Source organism: Mustela nivalis (assembly GCF_964662115.1).
Source record: "Mustela nivalis genome assembly, chromosome: 11".
Taxonomy (NCBI): domain Eukaryota; kingdom Metazoa; phylum Chordata; class Mammalia; order Carnivora; family Mustelidae; genus Mustela; species Mustela nivalis.
In genome coordinates, this window is record NC_139030.1 from 50199296 (window position 1) to 50225893 (window position 26598).

General features: G+C 38.4%; 1 protein-coding gene across 2 annotated transcripts in view; it reads right to left on the minus strand.

Annotated features, from left to right (window-relative positions):
- The window catches only part of CERS6 (ceramide synthase 6), a 314028-nt gene that overhangs the window by 212222 nt on the left and 75208 nt on the right, over nucleotides 1-26598 (minus strand). For both annotated transcript variants that reach the window (XM_082689256.1, XM_082689255.1), the window contains exons 2-3: nucleotides 14981-15086; nucleotides 5367-5497 (exon numbers count right to left, since the gene is read on the minus strand). In XM_082689256.1, the coding sequence (XP_082545382.1) occupies nucleotides 5367-5497; nucleotides 14981-15086 (237 nt within the window). The remainder of the gene's footprint in view (nucleotides 1-5366; nucleotides 5498-14980; nucleotides 15087-26598) is intronic.

Sequence of the window (26598 nt, forward strand, 5' to 3'; positions counted from 1 at the left end):
ACATTTGCTGACCTCTGCTCCAGAGTTAAAACTGGCCTGAATACAATTGACAGGTTTAAAACCATTTTAAATAGTTAAGGATAGGGGGCGCCTGGGTGGCTCAGTCATTAAGCCTCTGGCTTCAGCTCAGGTCCCTATCCCAGGATTCTGGAATGGAGCTCCTACATCCCGCTTCCTGCTCAGAGGGAGGCCTGTTTTTCCCTCTCCCACTCCCCCTGCTGTGTTCCCACTCTTTGTCAAATAATTAATAAAATCTTAAAAAATAATAATAAAATAAAATAGTCAAGAATAATCTCGAACACTAAGACATTCACTGATTCAATGAAATCTGAACAGTAAGTTGGCCTGTAACTATGTACTTTGGATGACAAGATGCTGTTCATTGGTCTGTAACTATGTACTTTGGATGACAAGATGCTGTTCATTGGTCTAAGGGCTATTCTGAATTAATGAGAAACGACCACTATCATGACAATAGCAGAAAACCAACTCAACCTTGTGCTCTTCAAGAACTAAGAGGTGGGGGCACCTGGGTGACTCGATTTTGGCTCAGTTCATGATCTCGGGGTCCTGGGATCCAGCCCCATGTGGGAATCTGTGCTCAGCAGGGAGACTGCTGGAGATTCTCTCTTCCTCTACCTCTGCCTCTCCCATCGCTCCTGCTCTACTGATCTCTCACTCTCTAAGAAAATTAATCAATTAATTTTAAAAAACCTAAAAGGTTGTATTCCAATTCTGTGATTAAATTTTTTCCAGATTCATGATCAGCATGAACTCATTGCTGATCATGTATCCCAGTACTTAAAAATATGAAGATACCATTTATCTAGAAGATAATACTTTCTTATTCATTCCTTCAAACACTGCATCTGTCTTCAGGGAAACTTTGGTGGTAAATAATGTTCACGCTGTGATCTGATGGTGGAAATAATCAAAACTGAAGTTTCTCTTTGGCAAAACTGTGTCCTTCGCCAGTGTGGAACATACAGAAGATTCTACAGCAATTTACAAATAGTTCTCTGGCAAACAGGTGCCTGGGTAATGACAACTTGTTGAATATATTCACCATGCATTTGTTCAGGTCAAAGGCTGATCTGAAATAGAGGGATATGAGACTTAGCTTGTTGCCCATGCAGCCCTGTTCTTTTCCCCCTCAATTATTAGGCTCCACTTTCTTATTGAGGTTACAAGACAGCATTGCTGATTTGACCAAGTAAAAATCTACCAAATAATAAAACAGTGAATGAGTGGCAGTATGAGGACAATGCGTTAAACCACTCATTTCTCATTTCTCTCTGCTAAGTTATCCTTAGTTCAGTGAATCACCAATTAGGATCACAGGGCTTCTTTGAAGAAACAAAGTCACAATTTCAAAAGGTGCCCAGATTTTGGTCAGTCTGCTGCCACTGAACAGAAGCATCCAAATCTGGTAGCATTTGCAAGTAGTTTTAATCAGTCTCAACTCTAAATTGAAATTCCTAAAGGAAAGACAGTCTTGGGTCCTCATCCTACAACAAGGTTCCATATGAGCAAATGCCGATCCACATAAATTAGTGCTAATCTGTAAAGTGTAATATTCCTTGGCCTATATCTTCAGGTTATCGTGTGGGAGATTTATCTGTCCAGTCAGGTGGAGACTGCCTAAGCGAAAGCCATATATAACTTTCACTCCCAGGCAGATGCTATTAAATGCACAGTACAATATTTTAAAATGATGAACGCAGGTGGGGTACAAATGAGAAGGAAGCCATTTATTCTGAACATTTATCTCTGCCCCTTCCTGTTTCATCCTGCGGATATTTTTTTACTGCAGATATTATTTACTTTCCTATTATCCTGATGCAACTGTTGGAGGTGGGGAGGCAGAGCTTCAGCAGCATCAAAGCATGGTTCCCCCAGTTCCACGGCTCCCATGTAGAAACAGCTCCTCTGAAGATGTATCACAGGGTACCTCATTTTTATAAATTCTTTATTCCCTCTTGAAAATCTCCCTTTCGGTTGCCAATAAAGATTTAAATGCTTCTGGAAGAAAATTCATCCAAACGAACATAGCTGGGAATGACTGACATCAAGCATGAAGGGGGGAGAAAAGCATGTCAATGTTTCAACACATTACTTGTTGAACAACTTCTACTCAGTTCATCTGCACGAAATGGGTGTGCCAAAAGTTGGACATGCCAGCAGATGGTTACAAGCACTGTTTGGCATGCAACTTGCTGCCATTCCATACGCTGAAAGATGGAACACAATTCCCCTGAAGACACTCTATTTTCTAAAATAGTGATTTAGATAGAACAGAGAAATGACAGAAACTGTACAGTTGGGCCCTAGACCTTCAAGTCCCATATCTGCGTGGTCTTGCTCGCTAATGTGATTTTTAGCATCTCTGAACAGCAGTCCTCTTTTTTCAGAGATTAGTGCTTCTTAACCATGAATGTTTGTCATAAATACTAAGCACATTTCTTTCAAGACGTCCATGTCCAAACCTCACCTGGGTTACTACGCTGACTCAGACAACCCGGGGTAGGGCCACGTGTGTGCATTTTCAAAAGCTCACCAGGTGATTACACAGTGCGACCCTGGTTGGGAACAACTATTCTAGATCATTTTTTTATACTGATGAGCAAATAATTAAAACACACAAACACACCTACAATGACCAATATAATTCTGCCTTATTCCTTGTGACATTATCTAAATGCTCCCCTTTGCCATCCCATTCCTTCCTCTGGATTTCTTTCTTTGTAATATTGGAGCTTTCCATAGTTTGATAATTTTCCTAGACAAATCTTAGGCTAAGTCAGTGTATAATAGTCACTCTTCATTTGAGGAGGCAGCGTGCCAACTTAGATCAGCAAATCCTTCCAAGATAATGCCACTGTAACTTACAGTCATTTAACCAATATTTATTCAGCAGCATATATGTGGTGGGAAAGGCTAAGAATGCAAGAAAAACAAAATGTGGTTCTTGTGCCCTAAAGGAGCAAGTATTATGATAGCAGCATTTCAGGAATTTCTTTGTAGAAAGAAATCCATGAGTGTGAGATAAACAATAAGGAGAGCTATGAGAGTAATTAAGATCTGGGCCATGGCAGTGGCTTTACAAAGAACTAATGGAGCTCGGTCAATGACTGGTTTGAGTTTCCGGCATGTAACAGAATGGAGGCATGCAAACAATAGGAGAAGGGAAGTCAGAAGGGGAAGCAAGTCAGAGTTGCCAGTTGGGAGAAAGCAGAACGATGCCTCAGAAGAAACCTCTTCATTGGACCCTTGACTTTGGAAGAACCCAGCAAGAGGAAATAACTTCTGCACAGAGGATGGAAGGGAGAGTGAGGAAAATAAGAGGTTGAAGACTGAATGTAGAGAAGAAGCCCAGAAGAAGCTGGAGAAAATGGGAAAGTGCAGAATAACCAATGCAAACAGGAGGCCTTGGGGAGGCAGGAGAATCTGGTGGGACTCCAGAGGTTAAGGAAGAAGAGAGGTTCAAAACAAAGTTCATCGGCATGGTCCTCTGCAACAGAGAAGTCCAAGGCCACCAGTACCATCTCAGTGCTAGTCCCAGCAGCCCTGCCACGTGTCCTAGCCCACAGCTGAACTTTCTCCTCTCATCATTAGTTACTGACTGTCCACACCAATTGTGTAGCACACACACCTATTTGTTGTATAATACCACTGATGTACATATACTCAGGTATTTGTCATAGCTCCTGGACACTATTATAATAAACTTCTTGAGGAAAAAGATCATAATTGATACTTTCAGTACTACCTCTCCCCCTTCCCCCGTTGTGCCTTCACTTGCCATGTCTTTAGCAATCATTTAGAAATATTTTTAACTGGTTATAGCTATGCAGATTCAGGGAGAATTCGGGGAGAAGACATAGATTCTGGTCTAGTGTGGAGTCCTGCTGTTTGAACTGTGGTTCATGGACCAGTGGCATCACCTGGGAACTTGTGAAAAATGCAACTGCATTTGCCATCCCAGACTGATAAGAGAATCTGCATTTTAACAAGATGTAGTGATGAATTCTTATACACACTGGTAAGGAAACTGGTGTGGACTCAGTATAATCTAAAAGAACTTGCACTGAGCTACCAAAGAAGTCAGCTGGAGGAAAGAAAGATGGCACATGAGTTTCAACCCCTGCTCAGACCCGCAGCCCAACGGAGCCCAGGCCCTCGGCATGTATGGTGGGACAAGGCCAGGAAGCAATTCTACCTTTTGATCTGGAGCCCAGATGCATAAATCCTTCTTCCATAAGCTGCCACGGTGTTCAATTATAGGAAGGGCTTTGCAGATTTTATCTACTGGGTTGTTTTTCCAGGTTTTATAAATATTCTGACCTCCTAAAGATCCTGTTTACGCTCCCCATGTTTATCCAGCCCTAGGAATTTAGGATATTATTCAGTCTCTAATTCATTTCTCCCAGAACTCCAGGTTTCCCCTCTAAGGTTTAGGCTGCAATTGCTAAAATACTTTTCCAGCATAATTGAAAGCTAAAGCTGAAAAGGCACCTCCAACCCCAAACAGCAAGAACCTGCGACAAAGGGAGCAATCGAGGACAGCACTATTGTTCCAAAGACCAGGGGTCAGGAAAAAGCTCCCGAAGGACAGACCTGTTGGACAAAGGCACCGTCATATCCCAAAGGATGGAGACCAAACGGACCAATGAGCTCAAGGCCCAGTATCTTCCCTTTGTTAGAAATGTGCTCAGTGCTTCAGTATTTCTTTCTCTATCTTTCCCGTAGGTAAGTGTATTGAGTGTCACTATTTCAAAACAGCACGGTGCTAGTTCTTGGAGAGTCTTTTATTATTCTTAACTGCTTTATTGATATATAATTGATACACCATAAAGTTCACATTTCAGAAATGGAAGAGAACTTCATTCCATCCCCCACCTTAAAGCAATGCTTCATGACACCGAAGGAATATAATAGAGTTATTTCTTAAATCTCCAGGAATGTGGGACATTGTCCCGACTCTCTGATAATACATCTAACATCTCAGCTTTCACCAGTGGAAAGAACATCTTGACAAAGTCCCCTCTCTTAAAATGGCAACTGTTACAGTAATGACCTCTAGCGTTCTGTGTCAGAGATGGCTGCCTGAAAACACCACGGCAGGTCCCTGTTATCCGCCGACTGCGTAGGAACTCCACGAGAAAGTGAACTTCATTTGCTGAGGCCAAAGTGGAAATCACAAATTCTTACAAACTACTCTTCCTCCATTTTTGGGGTGGACTCTTTTTCCACCAGGTGGCATCCTTTTTAGGGGCTTCTGGAGCCTGCAGGAAGCCTCTATTTTTAACCTCAGGGATGGGAAGAGTACTTGGGTTTTTCTTTCAAAAAGGAAAACAGCAACTCACATGCTTTCACAGAACTTCCTCAGCGTGCTTGGCTTCTCCTGGTTGCATCTTTGTCGAAACCAGCGTTGAATGCTGCGAACATCCCAGTCCAGCTGCTTGGAGAGGCCTTCCAATCTCTTTTCATCAGGATGCTGTGAAACAAGGCATCAGCAAGATCATTTTCATCTTCACTATAAACGCATCTGCCCTTGTCTCAATTGAGATCCCCACCCCCCACCAATTTACTACCTGCTACTGAAATTTTCTGTATTTACTACTGAGGACCTAGACCTTCCATTAGTAGCGCAGGCATAAATAACCACTGAGGATTAAAAAACGTTACTCATTAGGAAACAACACTGAAACACATGAATCTCGCTCTAACGCTGGCACTTCTTATCAGCACAGAGATGCAGTGAAACAGGCAACTGGCTGAGTCAGCGCCCTCAGCCTTCAAGGAAAGGAGTTAGGTTAGGATGAGTTGGCAAAGAGGCATCATTCAAAGGTTTCACTTTCTCAGGAAGAAAAAAATGCTAAACCCAATGATCACTCCTCCAGGTAACGTAGGGCAGACAAAAAAGCGGAGTAATCTCAACAGACCTCACTTCAGCCTAAGGCACCAGTTCTCCCACAAAACCTGTCTTCCCTTTCCTCCTCTTCTCTCTGTTTTGCGGCTCACACATTCCCTTCTATCCCTCGTCTTGGTCCTTCCTTTTGACCAGATCCCCATCAGACCTTCCCATCAACTACGCATCACTTGAAGACACCAACTTGGCGAACAGGGAAGAGACCTTCTTTCTGGCTCGCCATCGGAGGAGACCAGTCTGTCTCCCACTCATTTCTATGGCATCAGGAGGCGACAGCCAGGTTCAACCGCTTACTCTAATCGCCTCTCAGCCTTGGTTCCCTCCCCTGTCAGGGTTGTTTATCCACCTAAACAGGACTGTGGTGATGACCGAATGTAAACAACATGTCTCAGACTCCCTAAACACTCGTTTCTCCCCTTTCTTACCTCTCTCCCCTCTCTTGGCGAGCTTAGAGACCACCCTGCCCGCAATTATGTGAACGTGTCCTGCCGCACAACAAAACTCAGCGGAGTGAGGTCCATTCCTTTATTTGTCCTAGCCTTCCTTTACTATAAATGCCATGTTACTGATCAGAGGAAATCACCAAAAATGGGATAAAGGAGGCAGGCGGAACACCCTCAAGTTACAAAGGTAGGATGTACCTATGAGGCCTTTTCAAAGCATCTCAAGCAATTCAAGATGTCCGAGACACAGGGAATACCGCAAGTGGCCTCCGGTATTAGGACGGAGGTTATAAAATGTGCTGGGCTTCGGTCTGTGCGAGTCCTTTGCCAGCTTTCAGGGAGGTGTGTACTTTGACATGTTTTTGCTGTCAGTACTCATGATACCATCTACACTTCTCCTTGTAGGTCTATTTTAATTAAAAAATAGCGAAGACAAAAAATTCACATCCTGCTAAATACCTTGGCTATACCATGTTCCTACAGGAATCAACTTTTAATTTCAATTTGTTTTCTCAGCTTATTGAACAGGTCAAACATTCACATGGTTCACCAGTTAACAACTACGCAAAGTTTCGCCTTCCCATTTTATTCCTACTGTTCTCCCCCTTCCTACTAGCTAACCAGTTATTAAATCAATTCCTTTTTCAGAGTTATTTTATGCAAATATAAGTAAATTTGAATGTGTACTCTCACATCTCTGCATACTAGATGTATCTTTCTGAACTTTGGGTTTTTTACTTTACAATGTATCTTGGAACATTTCCGTATCAAAACAAAGAATGCCCTCTTTCTTTTGTGGAACTGTCGGAATATGCTATAATTTACTTATCCACTCTCTTATTAGTAGATGTTTAAGGTGCTTCTAGACTTCCACTACTACAAACAATGTTGTAATTAATCATCTTGTCATAGGTCATTAGACAGGCATACACTGAGATAAATTCCTAGAAGCAAATATTGGAGATCAAAGACCTAAGCATTTGCAACTGCTTTAGATATTGAAAAGTTACCCTCACTAATAATTTTCCCAATTTATACTTTCACAAGCAAGAGTACCCACAAGAGGGCGCCTGGGTGGCTCAGTGGGTTAAGCCGCTGCCTTCGGCTCAGGTCATGATCTCAGGGTCCTGGGATCGAGTCCCTCATTGGGCTCTCTGCTCAGCGGAGAGCCTGCTTCCCTTCCTCTCTCTCTGCCTGCCTCTCTGCCTACTTGTGATCTCTCTCTGTCAAATAAATAAATAAAATCTTTAAAAAAAAAAAGAGTACCCACAACATTTCCCAATGCCTCACCAAAAGAGTACAGTATCCGATTTCTCAACTTTTTTTCCAACTTTATATCAATAAAGTCATGTCTCAGTATATTTTTAACTTGATTTCCTCTTTTTATGAAACAGGAAAAACCATTTATGCTTCTTTTTTATGAACAGTCTTTTTGTATCTATTGCACATTTTTTTCTTGATCTGTAGGTATTTTATTGATTTGTAGATTTCTTCATTTATTAGTTAGTGCAGTTAAATCTGTGTCTATAACATAGGTTGCATACTTTGTACCAAGGTCTTTGTGTTTTAGAATTCGTCATGGGGTTTTCTGCTTGTTTTTTATTTGAAGTTTTTAAAAAGCATGTTTGAATTTATCAGTTTCTTCTGTTATAACTTCTGAATATGGGGTCATAATAAGAAGAGCCTTCCCTACTCCAAATGTTCAAGAAATTAACATAGGAACAACTGGCATCTTTACCCAATTTGTCTTTTGCATCCTTCAACAGTTTGAAAATTTTCTTCACATCCCTTGCACATCCTTGTTACATTTATTCCTAGGGATAGTATCTTTTCTGGTGTTGTTTGTGGTAACTTTTCACTTGACTCCTTTACTTTTTCAAATAGGCAGTTAGATAATAACATGTAACTAGAATGTAAGCTCTATAAATAAAAAGGAAATTTTTAGTATCTTTTTCATCTAAAATATAGCAGGGACTCAGCAAATTCATAAATATATACACACACACATACACACACACACACACACACAGAGTTGGTAAGTTATATTTTCCTAGAATAATTTCCATTTTACCCAAGTTTTTATATTTTCTTTGTCATATTAATAAAAATACATCCTTTTTATTTTCCTCCATTTCTGTAATTGTTGATTATTATGTTAATTCTTATGTTGTAAATTTGTGCTTTTTAAAGTTGCGTTAGCTAACTTTCTACAGATAAAACTACTTTTGAATTGATTTTCAATTCTATAGCTTTGCTAACACAATTTCTGCATTTATTGCTAAGTTCTGCCTTCTGCTTGCCTTGATTTGTTTTGTGTTTCTTTTTCTAATGTTTAAGAAAGTGTTGAAATTTGAGTTTTCATCTGAGTACTGCTTTGGCACAGTACAGATGAGTGATGTCTTCATCCCCTCTGTTACCAAATATTCTGAATTTCTATTTTTATCCAAGAGTTGATTAAGAAAGCAAGGAATTTTCTGTTTTCTGAATTCTAGTATTACTAAGTCATGCCTATTTTTATTTTCTTTTAAGATTATTTATTTATTTATTTATTTATTTGTCAGAGAGAGCATGCAAGCACAAGCAGGGGGAGCCACAGGCAGAGGGAGAAGCAGTCTCCCCACAGAGCAAGGAGACTGATGCAGGACTCAATCCCAGCCACCGAGGCGTCCCAAGTTGTACTTATTTTTAAAATTTATTACAGTTGTATATATATAATAAAGGTTATTTTTGTAAGTATTTAAAAGATATTTCAAAAGGAAGTATGGTCTTTATATTCAGAATACAGGGTTCTAAATGTACCACTTAAATCTTCCTCATTAATTATGCCTCTTAGAATTTCTATCTTCTGTTTTACATTTTTTTCACTTAATCTTTCATGACCCAGAGGTAAATTAAAATGTCTTGCTATTAAATTATTTCTTCTTTCATTCTTTGAGTATATGGATACACTGACAATGCATATTAGTCATAACCACTTCATCATTATTATGAATTGTATCCTTTGGCAAGAAAAAGCCAATTCTTCTTTTCATTTAATCCTTTCTAGCCTGAATTCCACTTCTATGTAAAAATAAAAATCCTACTTTTTATTTGTATTTGTGTATATACTGTTACTCATACTTTTATTTTCAATATTTGTAATTACTTTTTCTTATCAGGTATCTCTTATCAGCTACGTGACCCAAACCTAAATTAGTTTTTATTAGATGAGTGGACCTATTTACATATATTGATATAACTGATAAGTTTCTTTATAGTTCTGTCAAATTAATTGTTATGTTGTTTTGATTAAAAAAAACTTTTAATCTTGGCAAACCAAATATGGTTTTATTTTACTTCCTTTTTGTAAGTAATTTTTGTTCTAGGTGTTACCCATAATTGTAATATCTTCTTCTGTTTGTTTTCAATCAATAATTCTATATGAGCAATATTTAAAATTAGCAAATTTCCTCTCCCCTCCCACCTAACATTAGACACTAATTTTTATCTCTTTCACAGTTTACTCTTGTATTGTTAAATATGCTTATACTTCTATTACTTGATTTGGCTGCTTAAACTGATTTGCTTTGACTCCCAGCTATTAGAGACTACGCAATTAGTGAATTTATTCTACCTCCCGCCTTTTTCCCCCTCCTCATCTCAAATACTGTTAGTTGTATCACTCCTACAGTGTGAGAGCATATGTTTACATTCTGTCTTGTCATCCTAACCCTCACATTTAACACTTTAGATATTTTCAAACCTTAACAACACTCTAGTAACCTCTTCATTGGCTAAAATAAATGATTATAATAGTTTCTTCAAAAGGACTCATGAGAACAATTCCCCCAAATTTTTGCATGTTCAAATCTGTTTGTCTAGGAAGCCTGGGTAGCTCAGTCAGTTAAGTGTCTGCCTTTGGCTCAGGTTATGATTCCAGGGTCCTGGGATCAAATTCTGCGTCGGGCTCCTTGCTCAGTGGGCAGCCGGATTCTCCCTCTGCCTGTCACTCCCCTGCTTGTGCTCCCAAATAAAATCTTTAAAAACAAAACCTGTTTGCCTTTAACTGTTACAGAATAAAAACAATTTGCCTAAACATAAAATTCTTAGTTCACATTTTCCTTGAAAATGTTGGAAGTGTTGCTATAAAGAAGACCAAAGTCATGGTGATAGTTTTTCTTAAATAAGTGATTTGATTTTTTGCTTGACTGCTCAAAGAATTCGTTCTTTTATTTTTCAAGTCCAGTAATTAAAACTTGTTTTAAAACTTCCATTTTCTACTACATATTCATTAACATATTAAAATAAATCTCCATTTATTTTAGAAAAATTTTCTTGGGGGTGCCTGGGTGGCTCAGTTGTTAGGCATCTGCCTTCGGCTCAGGTCATGATCCCAGGGTCCTGGGATCAAGCCCCATGTCACGCTCCCTGCTTGGCGGGGAGCCTGCTTCTCCCTCACCCATTCCCTCTGCTTGTGTTCCTTCTCTCGCTGTGTCTCTCTCTGTCAAATAAATAAATAAAATCTTTAAAAAATTTTTCTTGAATTATATCTTTCAATAGTTATTCTCCTTTGCTTTTTCAGATGCTGGATCTGCTTGAGCTACATTTCTGATTATTTTTAGCTCTTTTTTGTTTCATTTAATTTCCTTTTGTTTTTTAAAGATTTAATTTATCTATCTGACAGAGAGAGAGCACAAGCAGAGGGATCAGCAGAGGGAGAGGGAGAAGCATATGCCTACAATTTTTTAAATACCGGTTAACATAACAAAAGTGGACGATGATGTGATTTCTCTGGATCATAAAACCTGGTTTCACAGCTGACATATATATATTTTTTTCCCGCAGTGGCTCAAGAATTGATTTGATTGGAAAAGTGAAGCTATTAGGATTATAGATATATGCCAATAATATGGCACGAGAATCCCCAAAATGTAATAAATAAATATAAATGAACAAATACACAAACACACACAAATTTTTTATACCAGATATACACAGAAACAAACAGATGTCACCTCAAAAGGAAAGACTCTTAAAGAAAGAAAGGGGTTCAAATTCATCAGATAATTACAGAGATGAGAACTACACAGTCACATCATGTGACCAGTGTGGTCACAAAGGGATGCATATTCAGAAAGACCTACAGTTGGGGTTTCAAGTTCTATGGCTGTTATCTCAAAATTCTTAATAATTTTGTTACAGGACTGGTATTTTGTATATGAAGTCCAGTGGGACAGAGGAACATGTGTCAGGAGCTCAGTCTTAGCTCATACACAGTCCTACCACTTCCCATTGACAAGTTCTGGGGAACTCGTTTCTCTGTTCCCTGGCTCCCCAAGCTCCCCAGCTTCCTCCCCCTCCCCACTCTGCCTAGCGATTACTGCTGCCTTGGTGCAAGCATGGAAAGGGCAAGAGGTGGGTGTGCCTACTGCACAGTATCTCAGTGTGGGACACGGAGAGAGCCATCTGCACCCTAGGCTGGCACGTCCCTGTGTATTTGGTGGGTGAATCAGTAGGGACAGGTCTCCTCCTCACCCCATTCCAGGTACCAAGTGTGTCTTGGTGTAGTTACTGCAATACAGTTGGGAGTTACCTGTACCATGGATTGGGGTAGTAGGCTCATGAAAAGGGGAGAAGCCTGTCTCAAATTCGCCACCCCTGGCCAGAGAAGGGTAGGTATGCGGGCTACCCCACATTTTCATTCTGCATTGGCCCCAAAATTATGTAGCCAGTCCTATACAGAGTATATTTTAATGGTTTGAGGGGTTTTTTTAAGGATTTTATTTATTTGACAGACAGAGATCACAAGTAGGCTGAGAGGCAGGCAGAGAGAGATGGGGAAGCTCGATCCCAAGACCCTGGGATCGTGACCTGAGTGGAAGGCAGAGGCTTTAACCCACTGAGCCACCCAGGCGCCTCTATTTTAACAGTTTTGAGAGTGCATCCCTACACATTTGAAAGACAGTAACCATGCCCTTCTCCAAAGGTGACCTGAAATCATGGTCAAGGCCAGTTGCTGGGATGATCACTCAAACACACACGAAAACTGCTGAGACCCTCTGAGTGCTACTCCTTCTATTCTGGTCACCTGACCCATTACTTTCTCATATCAGAAATAACACTGGACAACTATAAAGAATTCAGGGGAAAAACTGTTCCAAATTTTGCTGCATTTATGTTTAAAACATGAGGTTTCGGCTCTAATCACATAAAAATGCCCAACAGAACCACCTTGGAAAGTAAGAGAGTATGATCAAAATTAGCTAGAAGCAAATATTCTCTAGAGCAGTCAACCTGACTGCAAAATCCTTTTATTACCTTTATAGAGGAAACTTCTCCAGTAACCATAATAAACATAAGGCAAGGGAATAAAATGTCCACTGCAGAATTTCTAAAGGGATACATCACATTTGGGTAGAAAACTCATTTTATTATGCACTTAGAGGAGTTCACAAAGTGAATTATAATTCACTTTATAATTCAAAGTATATTATAATCTCATTTTAAAAACCTGATAACTTCCTACACCTCTGCTTTTTCACAGGGAAAGAAGTGTCTCCTGCAGTAAATTCATATGTTACATGAAAACACAAGTTTTTTCTTAGTATTTTCTTCCTTTAAGTACCGTAAGATATGTGCCCCTTAGGGTTAGAACTTGGCAATCTAAAATCAGCCCATAAAACTCCAGAAGAAGAGTTCTTCGAAAAATCTCATACATTCTTCTCTTCTTCCCAGCAGAGATATGAAAAGCACCTAGTGCTTTCTTCTACTTCTCCAGGAAAAATACCATTTTTAAAAGAACAGAGGAGAGAATCCTAGTGAATCTTGGCAGAAGACCATAAGATAAACAAAAATGTTTGAATAGCTGAATTAATAGTTTTCAGACAAGAGGCAAGTAATACCAATGGTTAACAATACAAATACCAAAATAGGAATAAAACTTGCTTAACGCTGTCAAACCACATTTCAGAAGCCTGAGTAATTTTCCCGGGAAAATGAAAAAGTGAAAATGAACCATTTACTGTACAAACACACGACACTTCTCCTAGAATGTTACACCCCACCTGACCTTTCTCATCTCCACCAGATTAAGATAAAGAGAGAGATATGAGTAAGAAGATGCTTGGGTGCTGTGATGTGCTTCCTTTCCTCATGGCCTTGGACAGTTTGTGGCTTGGTCTTTCTCCTCCCTTCTTTGTTCTTAAGGCGCCAATCTTCCCCTTGCCTTGCTCTGTTCCTCCTGCCCCTACTTTGGACTTTAACTCACCACAGTGACGACCTCTTCCCCTACTTTCTCCACAGGGAATCTATAGCTTAGAACTCTCCAGTCCCGTCCTTTATTCTTTCATGTTGCAACTTTCCTGTCCTCCATTTATTCCCTCATGTTTACATCTGCTAAGTATCGAAACTACAGGAACATGAGGACAATGTGAGAAGCAGATGGGTTCTTTTTCTCACACACAAAGATCACTGCATTTTTCACATATTGAAGGTCTGTGGCAACCCTGCATCGAACAAGTCTATCGGGGACTTTTTTTTTTTTTTTTTTTAAATAGCATTTGCTAACTTTGTGTTTCTGTTTCATGGTTTGGTCATTCTGGCAATATTGCAAACCTTTTTGTTAGTACTTTATTTGAATTGCTGCACTCTCCTGACAAATCCTTACTGGATGAGAGATTGCTTCTTATGAATGAACCAAGAAAGTGATTTCTTGAGATGGGATCGCTTCCTGGTGAAGACTCTGGGAAGATTGTTGAAATGACAAGAAAAGATTTAGAGTAGTACATATATCGAGTTTATAAAGCAGTGGGTGGAGGCTGAGAGGACTGACTCCAATTTGAAAGAAGTTCAACAGCGGGTAAAATGCTATTGAAAGGCATTGCTACACGGGCCACTCATGCTACAGACACATGGCTCGTGAAAGGAAGAATCAATCAATGCAGCAAACTTCATTACTGTCTTATTTTAAAAAGTTGCCACAATCACCCCAAACTTCAGCAACCACCACCCTGATCAGTCAGCACCCATCAACATGGAGACAAGAACTTCCACCCAGAAAACAGGTCACAACTTGCTGAAAGCTCAGATGATGGCTGGTATTTTTAGCTATAAAGTATTTCTTAATTTAGGTAACTACATTTTTTTTTTTAGATAAGATACTCTTGCTTACTTAACAGATTGCTATACAGTGGAAAATAACTTTTATATGCACTGGGAAACCTAAATATCCATCTGACTCTTGCAGGGGTCTCTGACCAGACCCACGATATCTCCAAGGTATGTATCCCTGTACATTCATTATAGTCCTCAGCTCTGCCCAGCCAGCTCCACAAAATCCCATCCAACTGTTATACGTCCTGCTTCGTGTCACAGAATTAGAGGCACAAAATTAGACTGATCACTGTCCAATCTAGACTGTTCTTTACAGACAAGCTTCTAAAATCAACGGGAGAGGAAACAAACAGGTCTGAAACACGTCTGCTTTTCTTCAGCTTCTTCCCAGCTTAATTTCCAGCACAAGTCTGGGCCATTCGTTCTCAAACCCAGGAGGAGAGAAGGGATTAAATAATTTCAAATTGAGAATGGTGGTCACGATAATTCACACTGTACAAAAGGACAATCATACCTTTGTAATTGCAGTGAAGACCTTTTCCAGAATGGCATTTGGCTGGGCGATTTGTGGTCCATTGGCCTGTATGTTGAGGGCTATGGCACATGGTTTGGCTACAAATCTTAAAAAAAAAAAAAAAAAAAAAAAAAAAAAACAGAAGTAGTTACTTTTTTTATAACTGTTCTTAACGTCACCAATTCATTACATAATACTCAGCTGTCCCCATAAAGGGCTGGGTGGACACTACTGCCACACATATGTTGGTCACTACAAAACCAATTTAACTTTTTTCTCTCCTTTAGTCTTCTAGCTGTAACAGTAAAAAAACATGTAAATCTCCTGATCCTTAAGTTCTGAGACTGAACAGGTAGAAAGACCATCAAATGACGAAGACAAGTACATAAGTAAAATAGAGAAGCAAAACAAACCATCATTTTTAAATGATATAATTTATGTTTTTCTTACTAACATCTGGCTAGCAATTGTCATTGTTCATACATTTTTGCTGTGAGAAAGTATTTACTAACCATCTCATGACACATGGGAAATGTACCTTTGATCACCCCTACATCATAAAATTGGCTGTTTTGCTTCTATAATCAAAGCACACTATATTCAGCACCAATTCCTTATGGCTTCTTAAAATTCATACTTTGTGGTTATTTCTGTCTCTCATATGGAGTAATGAACAATGTCAGACAGCATGATGTCCCAGACAAGTTGAAAAGTCTGAAATGATTACGACCATCTGCTGCACTGTTTTATCCGATATGAATGACTATGTTAAGAAGAATGGGAAGATAGAGCTTCATTTCTGGTTGTGTCTGATATGCGAATGAGAAGGAAAGGGCATGGGCCCCCAAAGGTAGGGTGACATTGCTAAGGTTTTTTTTATTTTACACATTTACAACTTTAAGAGTTGTTTTAGCCTAAATGTTCCAGAAATAAGGTTTTGTGAATGTTCTTTCAAGTAGTAACATTTAACATTTTCTACTAATACAAAATAATATAATACCAGATGAAAAGTATTACCCATATTAATGTTGGCCAAATCCAATAACTAATGAGTGTACAAAACAGATCATGAAGTTTCTTTAATATCTGTTGACAAGATTAAAGAATAGCAGACAAAGGAATTTTTTTTAGGTGGGACCAATGAAGTTTACATACATACACCACTTAATATCTCACAGGGTCCTATTTGAAGTTAAAGAGAAGACATTTATTCAAACAGAAAAATGGAAGACTGTACATGCAAACCTAACCCAGGAAAGATATACACAGAAAATGTGATATAATATCTGTTTTGCTGGGCTCTCTGGGACCAAGTTAGAAAAAATATCCTTTCTTAGTATGTAAGTGTTCTAGAATCGGGAGTTTCCCCCAAACATGCATTCTCAATTCTTTTTGTTCTAAGTTCTAAATATGTTCTAAGACATATTACCCATGCCCCTACATTCTTAAAGAAACATGTAATCTTTTTCATTCTAGGTCTTCACTATGAACAATAATCATGGAACTCTGGCGATAGCTTATGGAAAAAAATGAGGTTTGATAGGTATTGCCCACAGAGGAGAATCCAGAACTTGCTTTCTTGACCAAGTTTCCTGCTTTGTAGTTTTCTGCCTCCTCCTTATGATTGGAGTGTGAAAAAATACAAGGACCAGCAAGAGTGGGGAAAAGAGATAAAATGGCAAGATTAATTTGGTGGTATGCCTCCTACCCCCACTTCAACATCAAGGGCCAACATCAACTTGCTTTCTACTCTTCCCCGTCAGATTTCTCCCCTGCCTTCCCTCATCTTCTCCAGTCCCACAACTTTTAAAATACTGTTCAAATTTCCTTTCTGAATACGCCATCATCCTTTTAACAACCTTCTGTCCCAGTACCTGGTCTTTTTTCCATCTTCTAAAGAGTTAGAGTTGCAATGCAGAGGATGATTGTTTCACCTCTGAATATACCATAGCAATGCTTATTTTCCTGAGTATCCCTAAGTATAAGAATAAGAAAATATAGACATTTTATTTTGCATTTGTTCCCCGAAGACTTTGTGAATCTCTGCTGGGCATTTTGTTTCTTCAGAGAGAGTACGAGACATCAAATAAAACCCATGACACAGCTACCATAATTTTGTTACCTAGCATCATGGTTCATTAGAGAAAAGCTTTTTGTTGTTGTTTTTTGAGGGTTTTTTCCCCCAATGCTGCCTCTAACAGAAATAAATTCAAAAAAGCGGTCTTTCACAGGTTTGTAGGGACAGAGAGATAGATGGAAGTGCGGGTAGGAGGCATACCTACAAATACAATAGTTAAAAGGAAATATGTTCTTTCAAACTTTGATGATTACCTTTATAAGGAAATGCTCACCTAATTACTTTATCAAAGGTAGCAACACTGCTTTCTCAAGATCAAACATCTATAAAGTACTTTCATGTAGTAGAACATATGTGCAAGGGAACATAATAGGGTAGGCGCTTAAAAAAAAAAAAAAAACTAGTCTTGGTTTAAAAGCAGAGGAAATACCTAAGATATTTCTACTTTTTAATTCTATTTAACCACACGTATTTGTATTTTAAACAGGAATTGAACATCTCTGCACAGAGCACCAAAGTAAGCTCTGGGCTGTGGTATGGCTAAAGGTACAACAAAATACAAAGTGATTATTGCACTCAAAATGTTTACAGTATGTTAAAGGAAATTAATTTTTAAAAAAATAAATGAATGTGTAGAGGGCAAATATCAGTTCTAACCACTTAACACCATGTATGTAACCTTCAGTGCGGAACATAGCCAGAGACTTCAGTCCTTTCTGACTCTAGCATTTCCTGCACTTTCCAAAACAGCTGTAAGACTGCAATGGAGGATACGTAAACCTAAGTATGATGTAAATGTATAGAATTAAATCACACACACACATACGCACACATGCACAAATGAGTATAAGTACACCTGGAGAAGAAGTTCAACAGATTTTATAAATATCATTATCATTATTCTGGTTGTGACATTATACTATAGTTTGGTAAAATGTTACCATTGGGGGAAACTGGATTAAGAGTGTATGACCTCCCAGTGTATTACTTCTTAAAACTGCATGTGAATTTATAACTATCTCAATAAAGATTTCAGTTAAAAAATAATTAGAAAAATTCTCTTTTTATAGTATGTAGCTCCTCAAAAAGTTAAAAACAGAACTATCCTACAACCCAGTAATTACTCTACAAGGTATTTACCTAAAGAATACAAAAATAGTAATTCAAAGGGATACATGCACCCCAATGCTTTTAGGAGCATTATCTACAATAGCCAAATTACGGAAACAGCCCAAGACAACTGATGAATGGGTAAAGAAGATGTATATTTACACAATGAAGTATAATCAGCCATAAAGAGGACTGAAATCTCGCCATTTGCGGCAACATGGATGGAGCTAGAGATAGCATAATTCTAACTGAAATAACTCAATCAGAGAAAACAATACCATATGATTTCACTCATATGTGGAATTCAAGAAACAAAATAAATGAGCAAAGGAAAAAGAGAGGCAAACCAAGAAAACCGACTCTTAACTATAGAGAACTGATGGTTGCCAGAGGGGAGGTGGGTGGGGGGATGGGTCTAACAGGTCCTGGGGATTAAGGCATTCATTTGCTATGATGAGCACCTGTGATGTATAGAAGTACTGTATCACTATACTGTACACCTGAAACTAATATAATACTGTAGATTAACTAACTGGAATTTAAATAAAAACTTAAAAAAAAGAAAAAGAGATAGAGCATAGAAAAAATGTGAAACTGTAGATTAATTATCTCTACTGCTAAAAAGACAATTTTTTCCCTATAGCAGTGGTTTTTTCTAATTGTTTAGTTTAAAGTCAATTAAATAACATGTAATGTATTATTGGTTTCAAAGGCAGAGGTCAGTGATTCATCAGTCTTATATAATATCCAGGGCTCATTACATCACATGCCCTCCTTAATGTCCATCACCCAGTTACTCTACCCCCACCCCAGCGGCCCTGTTTATTTTCTATGCTTGAAAGTATGGTTTATCTCCATCTCTGGTTTTGTCTTGTTTTATTTTTTTCCTCTCTTCCCCTATGATTCCCTGTTTTGTTTCTTAAATTCCACATATCAGTGAGATCATATGATATTTTTTTTCTCTGATTCACTTATCTCACTTAGCATAATACCCTCTAGTTTCATTCATGTCATTGCAAATGGCAAGATTTCATTTTTGATGGCTGTGTAATACTCCTGTGTGTGTGTGTGTGTGTGTGTACACACACATCTTCTTTATCCATTCATCTGCTGATGGACATCTTGGCTCTTTCCATAGTTGGGCTATTGTGGACATTACTGCTAGAATCATTGGGGTGCAGGTGCCCCTTCGGATCACTACATTTGTATCTTTGGGGTAAATACCTCATAGTGCAATTACTGGGTCATAGGGTAGCTCTACTTTCAACTTTTTAAGGAACCTCCATACTGTTTTCCAGAGTGGCTGCACTAGCTTGCATTCCCACCAATAGCATAGGAGGGTTGCCCTGAAAAGACAACTTTAAAAAGGTGATAAGTGGGGCACCTGAGTGGGGGTAAGTGGGTTAATCCTCTGCCTTCAGCTCAGGTCATGATCTCAGGGTCCTGGGATCAAGCCCCACATCGGGCTCTCTGCTCAGCAGGGAGCCTGCTTCCCCTTCTCTCTCTGCCTGCCTCTCTGCATACTTGTGATCTCCCTCTCTGTCAAATTAAAAAAAAAAAAAAAAAAAAAACTTTAAAAAAATAAATAAATAAAATAAAAAGGTGATAAGCAGAATTTATTTTTTTAAATATTTTATTTATTTATTTGAGAGAGAGAACACGAGCAGGGGGAACAGGTAGAGGGAGAGGGAGAAGCAGACATCAGCAGGGAATCTAATGTGCAACTCAATCCAAGGGCTCTGGGATCATGACCTGAGCCGAAGACAGTTGCTTAACTGACTGGTCACCCAGGCACCCAGAGCAGAATTTCTTTCTTTAGCTTTAGTGCCTCATTGTGGGATCTGTCTATACCTTTATGTATCTTTGACTTGCTATAATAAATCCACAATTAAGACTAAAAGAAATTGTTTTTGATGTGACAGAATGAGGTTCTAATACACTGATTTTTCATCTTTAAAAACTCTGTACAACATACAAATCAAAACGCTCCCCCCCTTAACTAAACTACCTAGGGACTTAGGAGAATGAATAAGAGCAAGTAGACTTTGAAAATAAGCCAGGGTAGGAGCAAGCAACCAGCAGAGAGTAAGTTCCCTGTCTATTTATTTATGTTTATTTTGCAGCTCTCCCCTGAGAACAGACACAGTCATAGCACCAGATGAGACACTGATAGCAAAACACACTCTCTTTCTAACTGTAGGAACCAGAGGAAGGAGCCTGGGAAAATCAGAGACTGACGAGGGAACCATGAAAGGGGAAAAGCCAGAGAAACCAATCCCTGATTCTGTGTATAACCAAGCATGATTCTGGCTGACCTCTGAACTATGTACATACAAGGTAAACTGAAAGCAGTCAGGAGCGAAGATTTAAAGAACTGAACGGAGGCCAAAGCCACTGTCCACTGAAGGCATGACAGACTACAATTTGAATCCAACTAAGTAAATCACCTGTAAACAAAAAACATCAACACTTTTCAGGGCAATATTTTAAAAAAATCTAGAATCTCCACAATTTAACCTTCAAACTCCAGGATACCATCTAATATGTTGATGAAAAGCAAAGTAAATATGACCCACACTTTGAGGAAAACACATAGAAAGACATTCAGTGAACTTGAAGGTAGATCAATAGAAACCATGCAATCTGAAAAGAGGGGGTAAAAAACAGTGGAAAAACAAACAGACTTTGAGGACTGTGGAACAATTTTGAAAGGCTAATATATGGGTAATATGAGTTTTAGGGAAAAAGCGAGACAGAGTGGGTAAGAAAAAGAAAATATTAGAAAAAAATATAGTTTGCAACTTCCCAAATGTGATAAAAGATACACAGTTTCAAGAAGCTCAAGAACCCCAAAAGATAAGTTTGAAACAAAGAAAACCTAGACAAATCATAGCCAATCTGATGAAAACCAAATATAAAGAGAAAACATTGAAAGTCGCCAGACAAAAATGGCACATTTTATACAGGAAACAATTCAAGCTATGTATACACTGGAATGACAGCTATAAAATAAAACACATAATGGATTAAAATCTGAAAAATAAAAAATCACTATGTTTTAGCAGAATAATTTAGCACCATACTTCTTTTGTTGTTTCCTTTGTTGGGCAACAAAACTCAGGTGGACAAAGGTGGTATAGTTCATAAAAATACAATGAACTTAGGGGTAAAAGAGAATTATGGACAGGGCCAAGACAATTACCATGTATAAAAGTCATGCTCTTCTAGAGCTCAAGAAATGCTTATTAAGCACCAAAATTCTACTGGGCCTTCATTTCTGTAACTTTTGTGGACTTAAAAGTGGTGTACAGTACAGAAAGCATAAAAGTAACAAAAAACACCTAATAATATTAAAAATCACCAGAAATGCTATCACCCAAAGATGAATATTTATTGGTATTTGAGCATTCTTTTGCTACCTCTCCCCCATACACTTTATGTATTTTTATACCTTCTTTACTGTATTTTTATGAAAAATTAGATCACACTGTATATATTTAGTAATCTTCTTTATTTTCCTTTTCTGAATGTCTCCTAAGAAATTACATATCCTTGTATAACATGGTATTCAGTGGTAACAGAGATCTAAGTGTTCCTACTTTTTGTTGTTGTGAAGACTCTCTAAGGAAATAGCCATTAGACCCTTTCTGACAGCACAAAACTCTGGCCAAAGTCCAATTACCACAATACAGATTCAAGCAAAGATGAATCTGAATGATTAAATTCTTCATGTCACGATGGGATAATTATCCATTGTTCCATGTTCTTGATCTTTACCACTTGAATTGTGGATCACCCTTGGTAATATTTCCAAAGCTTCAAATAAATCAGTCATAAAGTTTTGAATAGGAAAATCTCTAGACTCTTCTATATCCTGAATTTTTGTATTTTTTAAGATTTTTGATGGTCAGTAGAAAAAAATGGGCAAAAGATGCAAAATAGGCAATCACAGAAAACAGAAATATCAATAAACACATAAAGAGATATTCAGCACCACCAGAAAACTGCAACAATACCATTTTACAACTTTCAGGCTGGGTCTGATAAGGTAAAATATCGCTGAGGATTTGGAGAAGCAAGAATGCCAATAAATTGCTCATGGTGATTAAATAAAGAAATTTGTAACAATGACCAATAAACACAAAAAGATGATCCTCCGCACTCAGTTTCAGAAACTGATATCAAAGATACCATGTCATTTTCACCTATAATATCTGCAAATTTTTAAAATTCAATTAAATTTCAAAGCTAGTAAGAGTAAAGAAAAACTCTCATAAACTCTCATAAACTGCTGACAGGTATCCAAACTGGTACTATCTTAGAAATTGAATTTACCAGTACTTAACAAATTATTAAAATGCCTAACCCCTTGTGGGCATTACTAGTTACACATCCTGCTAGAAATTTACCCTACAGATATACTGGCACTTTTACAAATAAATTTTATTGAAGTATTGCTTGAAATAAAAAGAAAGGCAGGAAACAAATATTTACCCAAAGGATACACATGAAATATAGCACATCCATACAACGGAATTCTATAAGGTGGTTAAAACGAGGTAGATTTGTGGAGCTTCAAGACCTAATAGTTAAATGTAAAATGCAAGATACAAAACAAGTATTATCATATTTGTTTACTTAAAAAACACTTTTACTAGGGAGAATAGTGAAAAGTTATTAATGGTGATAATCTTTTTGGGTTAATAAGATTGGTTTGCATTTTATACTTCTCTGTATTGTTTAAATTTTTATGTATGTTTGCTTTATATTTACTTTAAATGTCTTCAATCAATATTTAATAACATAAAAAATGCTCAGAGGCAGAAGGTAAAGCAATGTTTATCTGGTGACTATTTATTGATACATATAAATTTCTGACATATAAAAGAAATTGAAAATATACTAAAAGGTTAATCATGCCTACTGCCAGGTAAAAAGATTGTGGCTTACTTCAACACTCTTTTTTATGCTTTTCTATATTTTTCTACATCTTAAAATGAGATTTCAAATACCAAACGTAAAAAATAAAATTCTTTTAAAATAGAGATGAACAGAAAAATTTCTATGCCAGGAAAAACTCAAAACCTTAATGACACAAAAACTGAATGTGAAAGCCCTAAGACAGCTGCATACCAGCTAATTCCATAGAGTTCTTCAAGCAAAGGACTCCATTGTGACTGAGACAAGGAAGAGAACAGTAGGTGGAATAAAAATAAAATGCCATTTCAGTACCTTGTCAAGTAGACAAAGGATGAAACTCAAGTCAATGGGGGCACCAAAAGATACAAAACTATGTAACTGCTTGAAATTACTTCAAGAAAAATGTTACCAATACTGGCTAAGTATACTGAGAATTCCGAAATACCACAGGAAGAAAGTTGCTTCTGTCCCTGCCTGGAGACACTACGGAATTTCTCTATTTCCTTATCTATATAATGAAAGCCATAATTAGACTCCTGCCCATATCTAAGTCATTGACATCTAGAGACCAACTGGAAAGGAGACACTACAGAATTTCTCTATTTCCTCATCTATATAATGAAAGCCATAATTAGACTCCTTCTCATGCTGGAAAATATATCTAAGTCATTGACATATTTTTTGTTTTTAAAGATTTTATTTATTTATTTGACAGACAGAGATAACAAGTAGGCAGAGAGAGAGGGGAGAAGCAGGATCCTCACTGAGCAGAAATCCTGATGCGGGGCTCAATCCCAGGAAGCCAGGATCATGACCTGAATCGAAGGCAGAGGCTTTAACCCACTGAGCCCCCCAGGTGCCCCAAAGTCACTGACATCTTGAGACCAACTGGGAAGGAATAGAGATAGGAGAAGATGGCACACAGGGTATGCATGCAGAAGACAATTTTCTAACATCACACAGTAGAAAGGAAAATTCCTTTAGAACAAACCAATATCCAACCCATATCTCTAGTGAATTTGCTCTGAACATGAAATCTTGGAAAGCTGCTTAGTATTTCTGAACCTTGGTAAGGGCATTTATAAAATGGAAACCGTAAAATCGACTTGGCAAATTTTGTGTGAACATTGAAAGAATGATTACAAACCTCATATCACAGGGTTCAACTGGCTAGTCTGAAATTTTCATTGTAAGAAGCATACATTTTACACATTAGGAGGATCTCTAGTCAGTGCTGACTGGCAACCTGCAATGGGAAATGGCAAAAAATTCATAAAAGAGCCGCTAAACTAAAGAGCTTCTTATGTCCCTTGGCTTAGCCTTCTTTCTCCAAGCCAGATTTCTTCTCTAAAGACATCATTCAGAAACTTCCTTCGGGTATGAAACCCTCCTGTACATTTCTTCGCAATTTCCTGTGACTCTATAATTATTTCAAAATAAAAAGGGAGAAAAAAAAGAAAAATCTTCCTTTGGTATCCTATTTTAGTTTTTCATCATGTTTGACTCAAAATATTCTTCCTGCATAATTTTTTCTTGCTGAAATGTAAACCCATTTCCTCTTTTCTCAGCCCTCTGGAGAGATGGGTCAAAACCTCCTCAAATCCCCCAAAATACTGATTAAGCCATTCTGCATTCTTCTCTCTTCAAGAATAAACAGGCTGGATCCCATAAATCTTTCCTTATCCATCTTTTTCTAACTTTGAATTTTTGTTTTCCTAGACCTTTAAGGATTCTTTTCTGAATCTAACTTTTCCTATTCTTTACAGAAATAAAGAGACTCTCAGGGGCGCCTGGGTGGCTCAATGGGTTAAGCCGCTGCCTTCGGCTCGGGTCATGATCTCAGGGTCCTGGGATCGAGTCCCACATCGGGCTCTCTGCTCAGTGGGGAGCCTGCTTCCTCCTCTCTCTCTCTGCCTGCCTCTCTGCCTACTTGTGATCTCTGTCTGTCAAATAAATAAATAAAATCTTTAAAAAAAAAAAAAAGAAAGAAAGAAAGAGACTCTCAGACAATAGCTGCTTTTATTCATAAATAATCATTGACAGAGACTTCGTTGGTATTTAAAAAATCACAAGAACCATTCTAAAAGTTACAGCTAAATCATAAATAGCTGTGGTAAAGGGATCTGCCCATCTAGTCCACACCAACCTCGGCAGAGGTGCAGATCAGAAACTGGAAGGCCAGCAGGTGCCATTGGCTGCAAACTGAGATCCTTGGAAAGCCCAAGCTGACCTGAGAAATGTCAAAACTGCCTCTCCTTGGTGTGTATTTCCAGAATTCTGAAAACAAAAACTCTGGATGTCAGACATTTATTTCATTATGAGCTCACTGCAACTATTCAAGAAGCACAGTATCAAACCTTTAAAGATAAAGTTCGTAAAAAGTCCTGTCTTAATTAAAAATATGCCCCTGTATTTTGCAAAAAATAATAAAAGGCATTAGAGATATCTGTAAGGAAAATTGTATAGTGTATAGTTATATATGAAAATACCCTTGCAGTCAGGAAAGTCCTTAATATGGTACCACTAAGCTGATATTTTCATTCTGATACTGATAAAATTACCGTAACTGTCAATCCCTCTTTTGAGAATATTGCCCACATATGAGTAAGGTGTTATTTTTCACCTGCACTTCTTCGTACATTAAGAATGATACTCTGTGGACCTCCCATGGAGGGATACAACTGCCCCCTCACAGAATCTGTCACTCCATCAGCTCTGTCTCTTTACCTCATTGACTGCAATTTCAGCAATTCCATCTCTAACTGCTGCTTTCAGCACAGTCTGTCAGCTTTTGACACATCTCACCAATCAAGAGCTCGGCCAGAGAGCCTCGTAATTCCCTGCAACTATACCCCCCAGCACTCTAACGGATACCTTCCTTGTCACTGTCCTCTCTGTGATGGGGATCTAAGTACCCCTGATCACTCATCTTCCTTAGAATACTTGTTGAGCAAATAGAACTGCAAGCAGCCAGCCTTCAAGGTCTTACGGGACCTTGTCACTGGTAGATCTGTCTCAAGACTGGCTCTAAGCCAAATGGGAGATTCGGAAGAGTTCCAAGCCTTCCTCTATGCATTAATCCTTCCATTCTACTCCGTGTGCCAGGTGCCTCACAGTGCACCATGGGCTTTCAACCTTCATCTCAGTCACCATCCCAAATGTCTCTAAGGGAGAAGCAAACTGCTTTTGCCACTGTTTTACAGAAGACGACGACTCCAGTGTTTCCATAACTTGAATTGTACACTAAGGGGTTAGATGTGCAGGCCAGCACACACCTCTCTTCTTCCCACCCAACATCTCTGACTGGTTGCAGCTGGTTACACACACTTCATGGATCGTTTGGCCTCGATATCAATGCCGCAGGATTGGCCACTGGTGCCTCAAACCCACAAAATCTGGTCATCGATCACCACCAGATGATGCCTGGTTTTACTTCTGATCTACCACTGAAGATTTCTGGGAACGTGTGCAGGCAAACTAGGATAGCATCCTTTAGTTTGATTGTGGATCG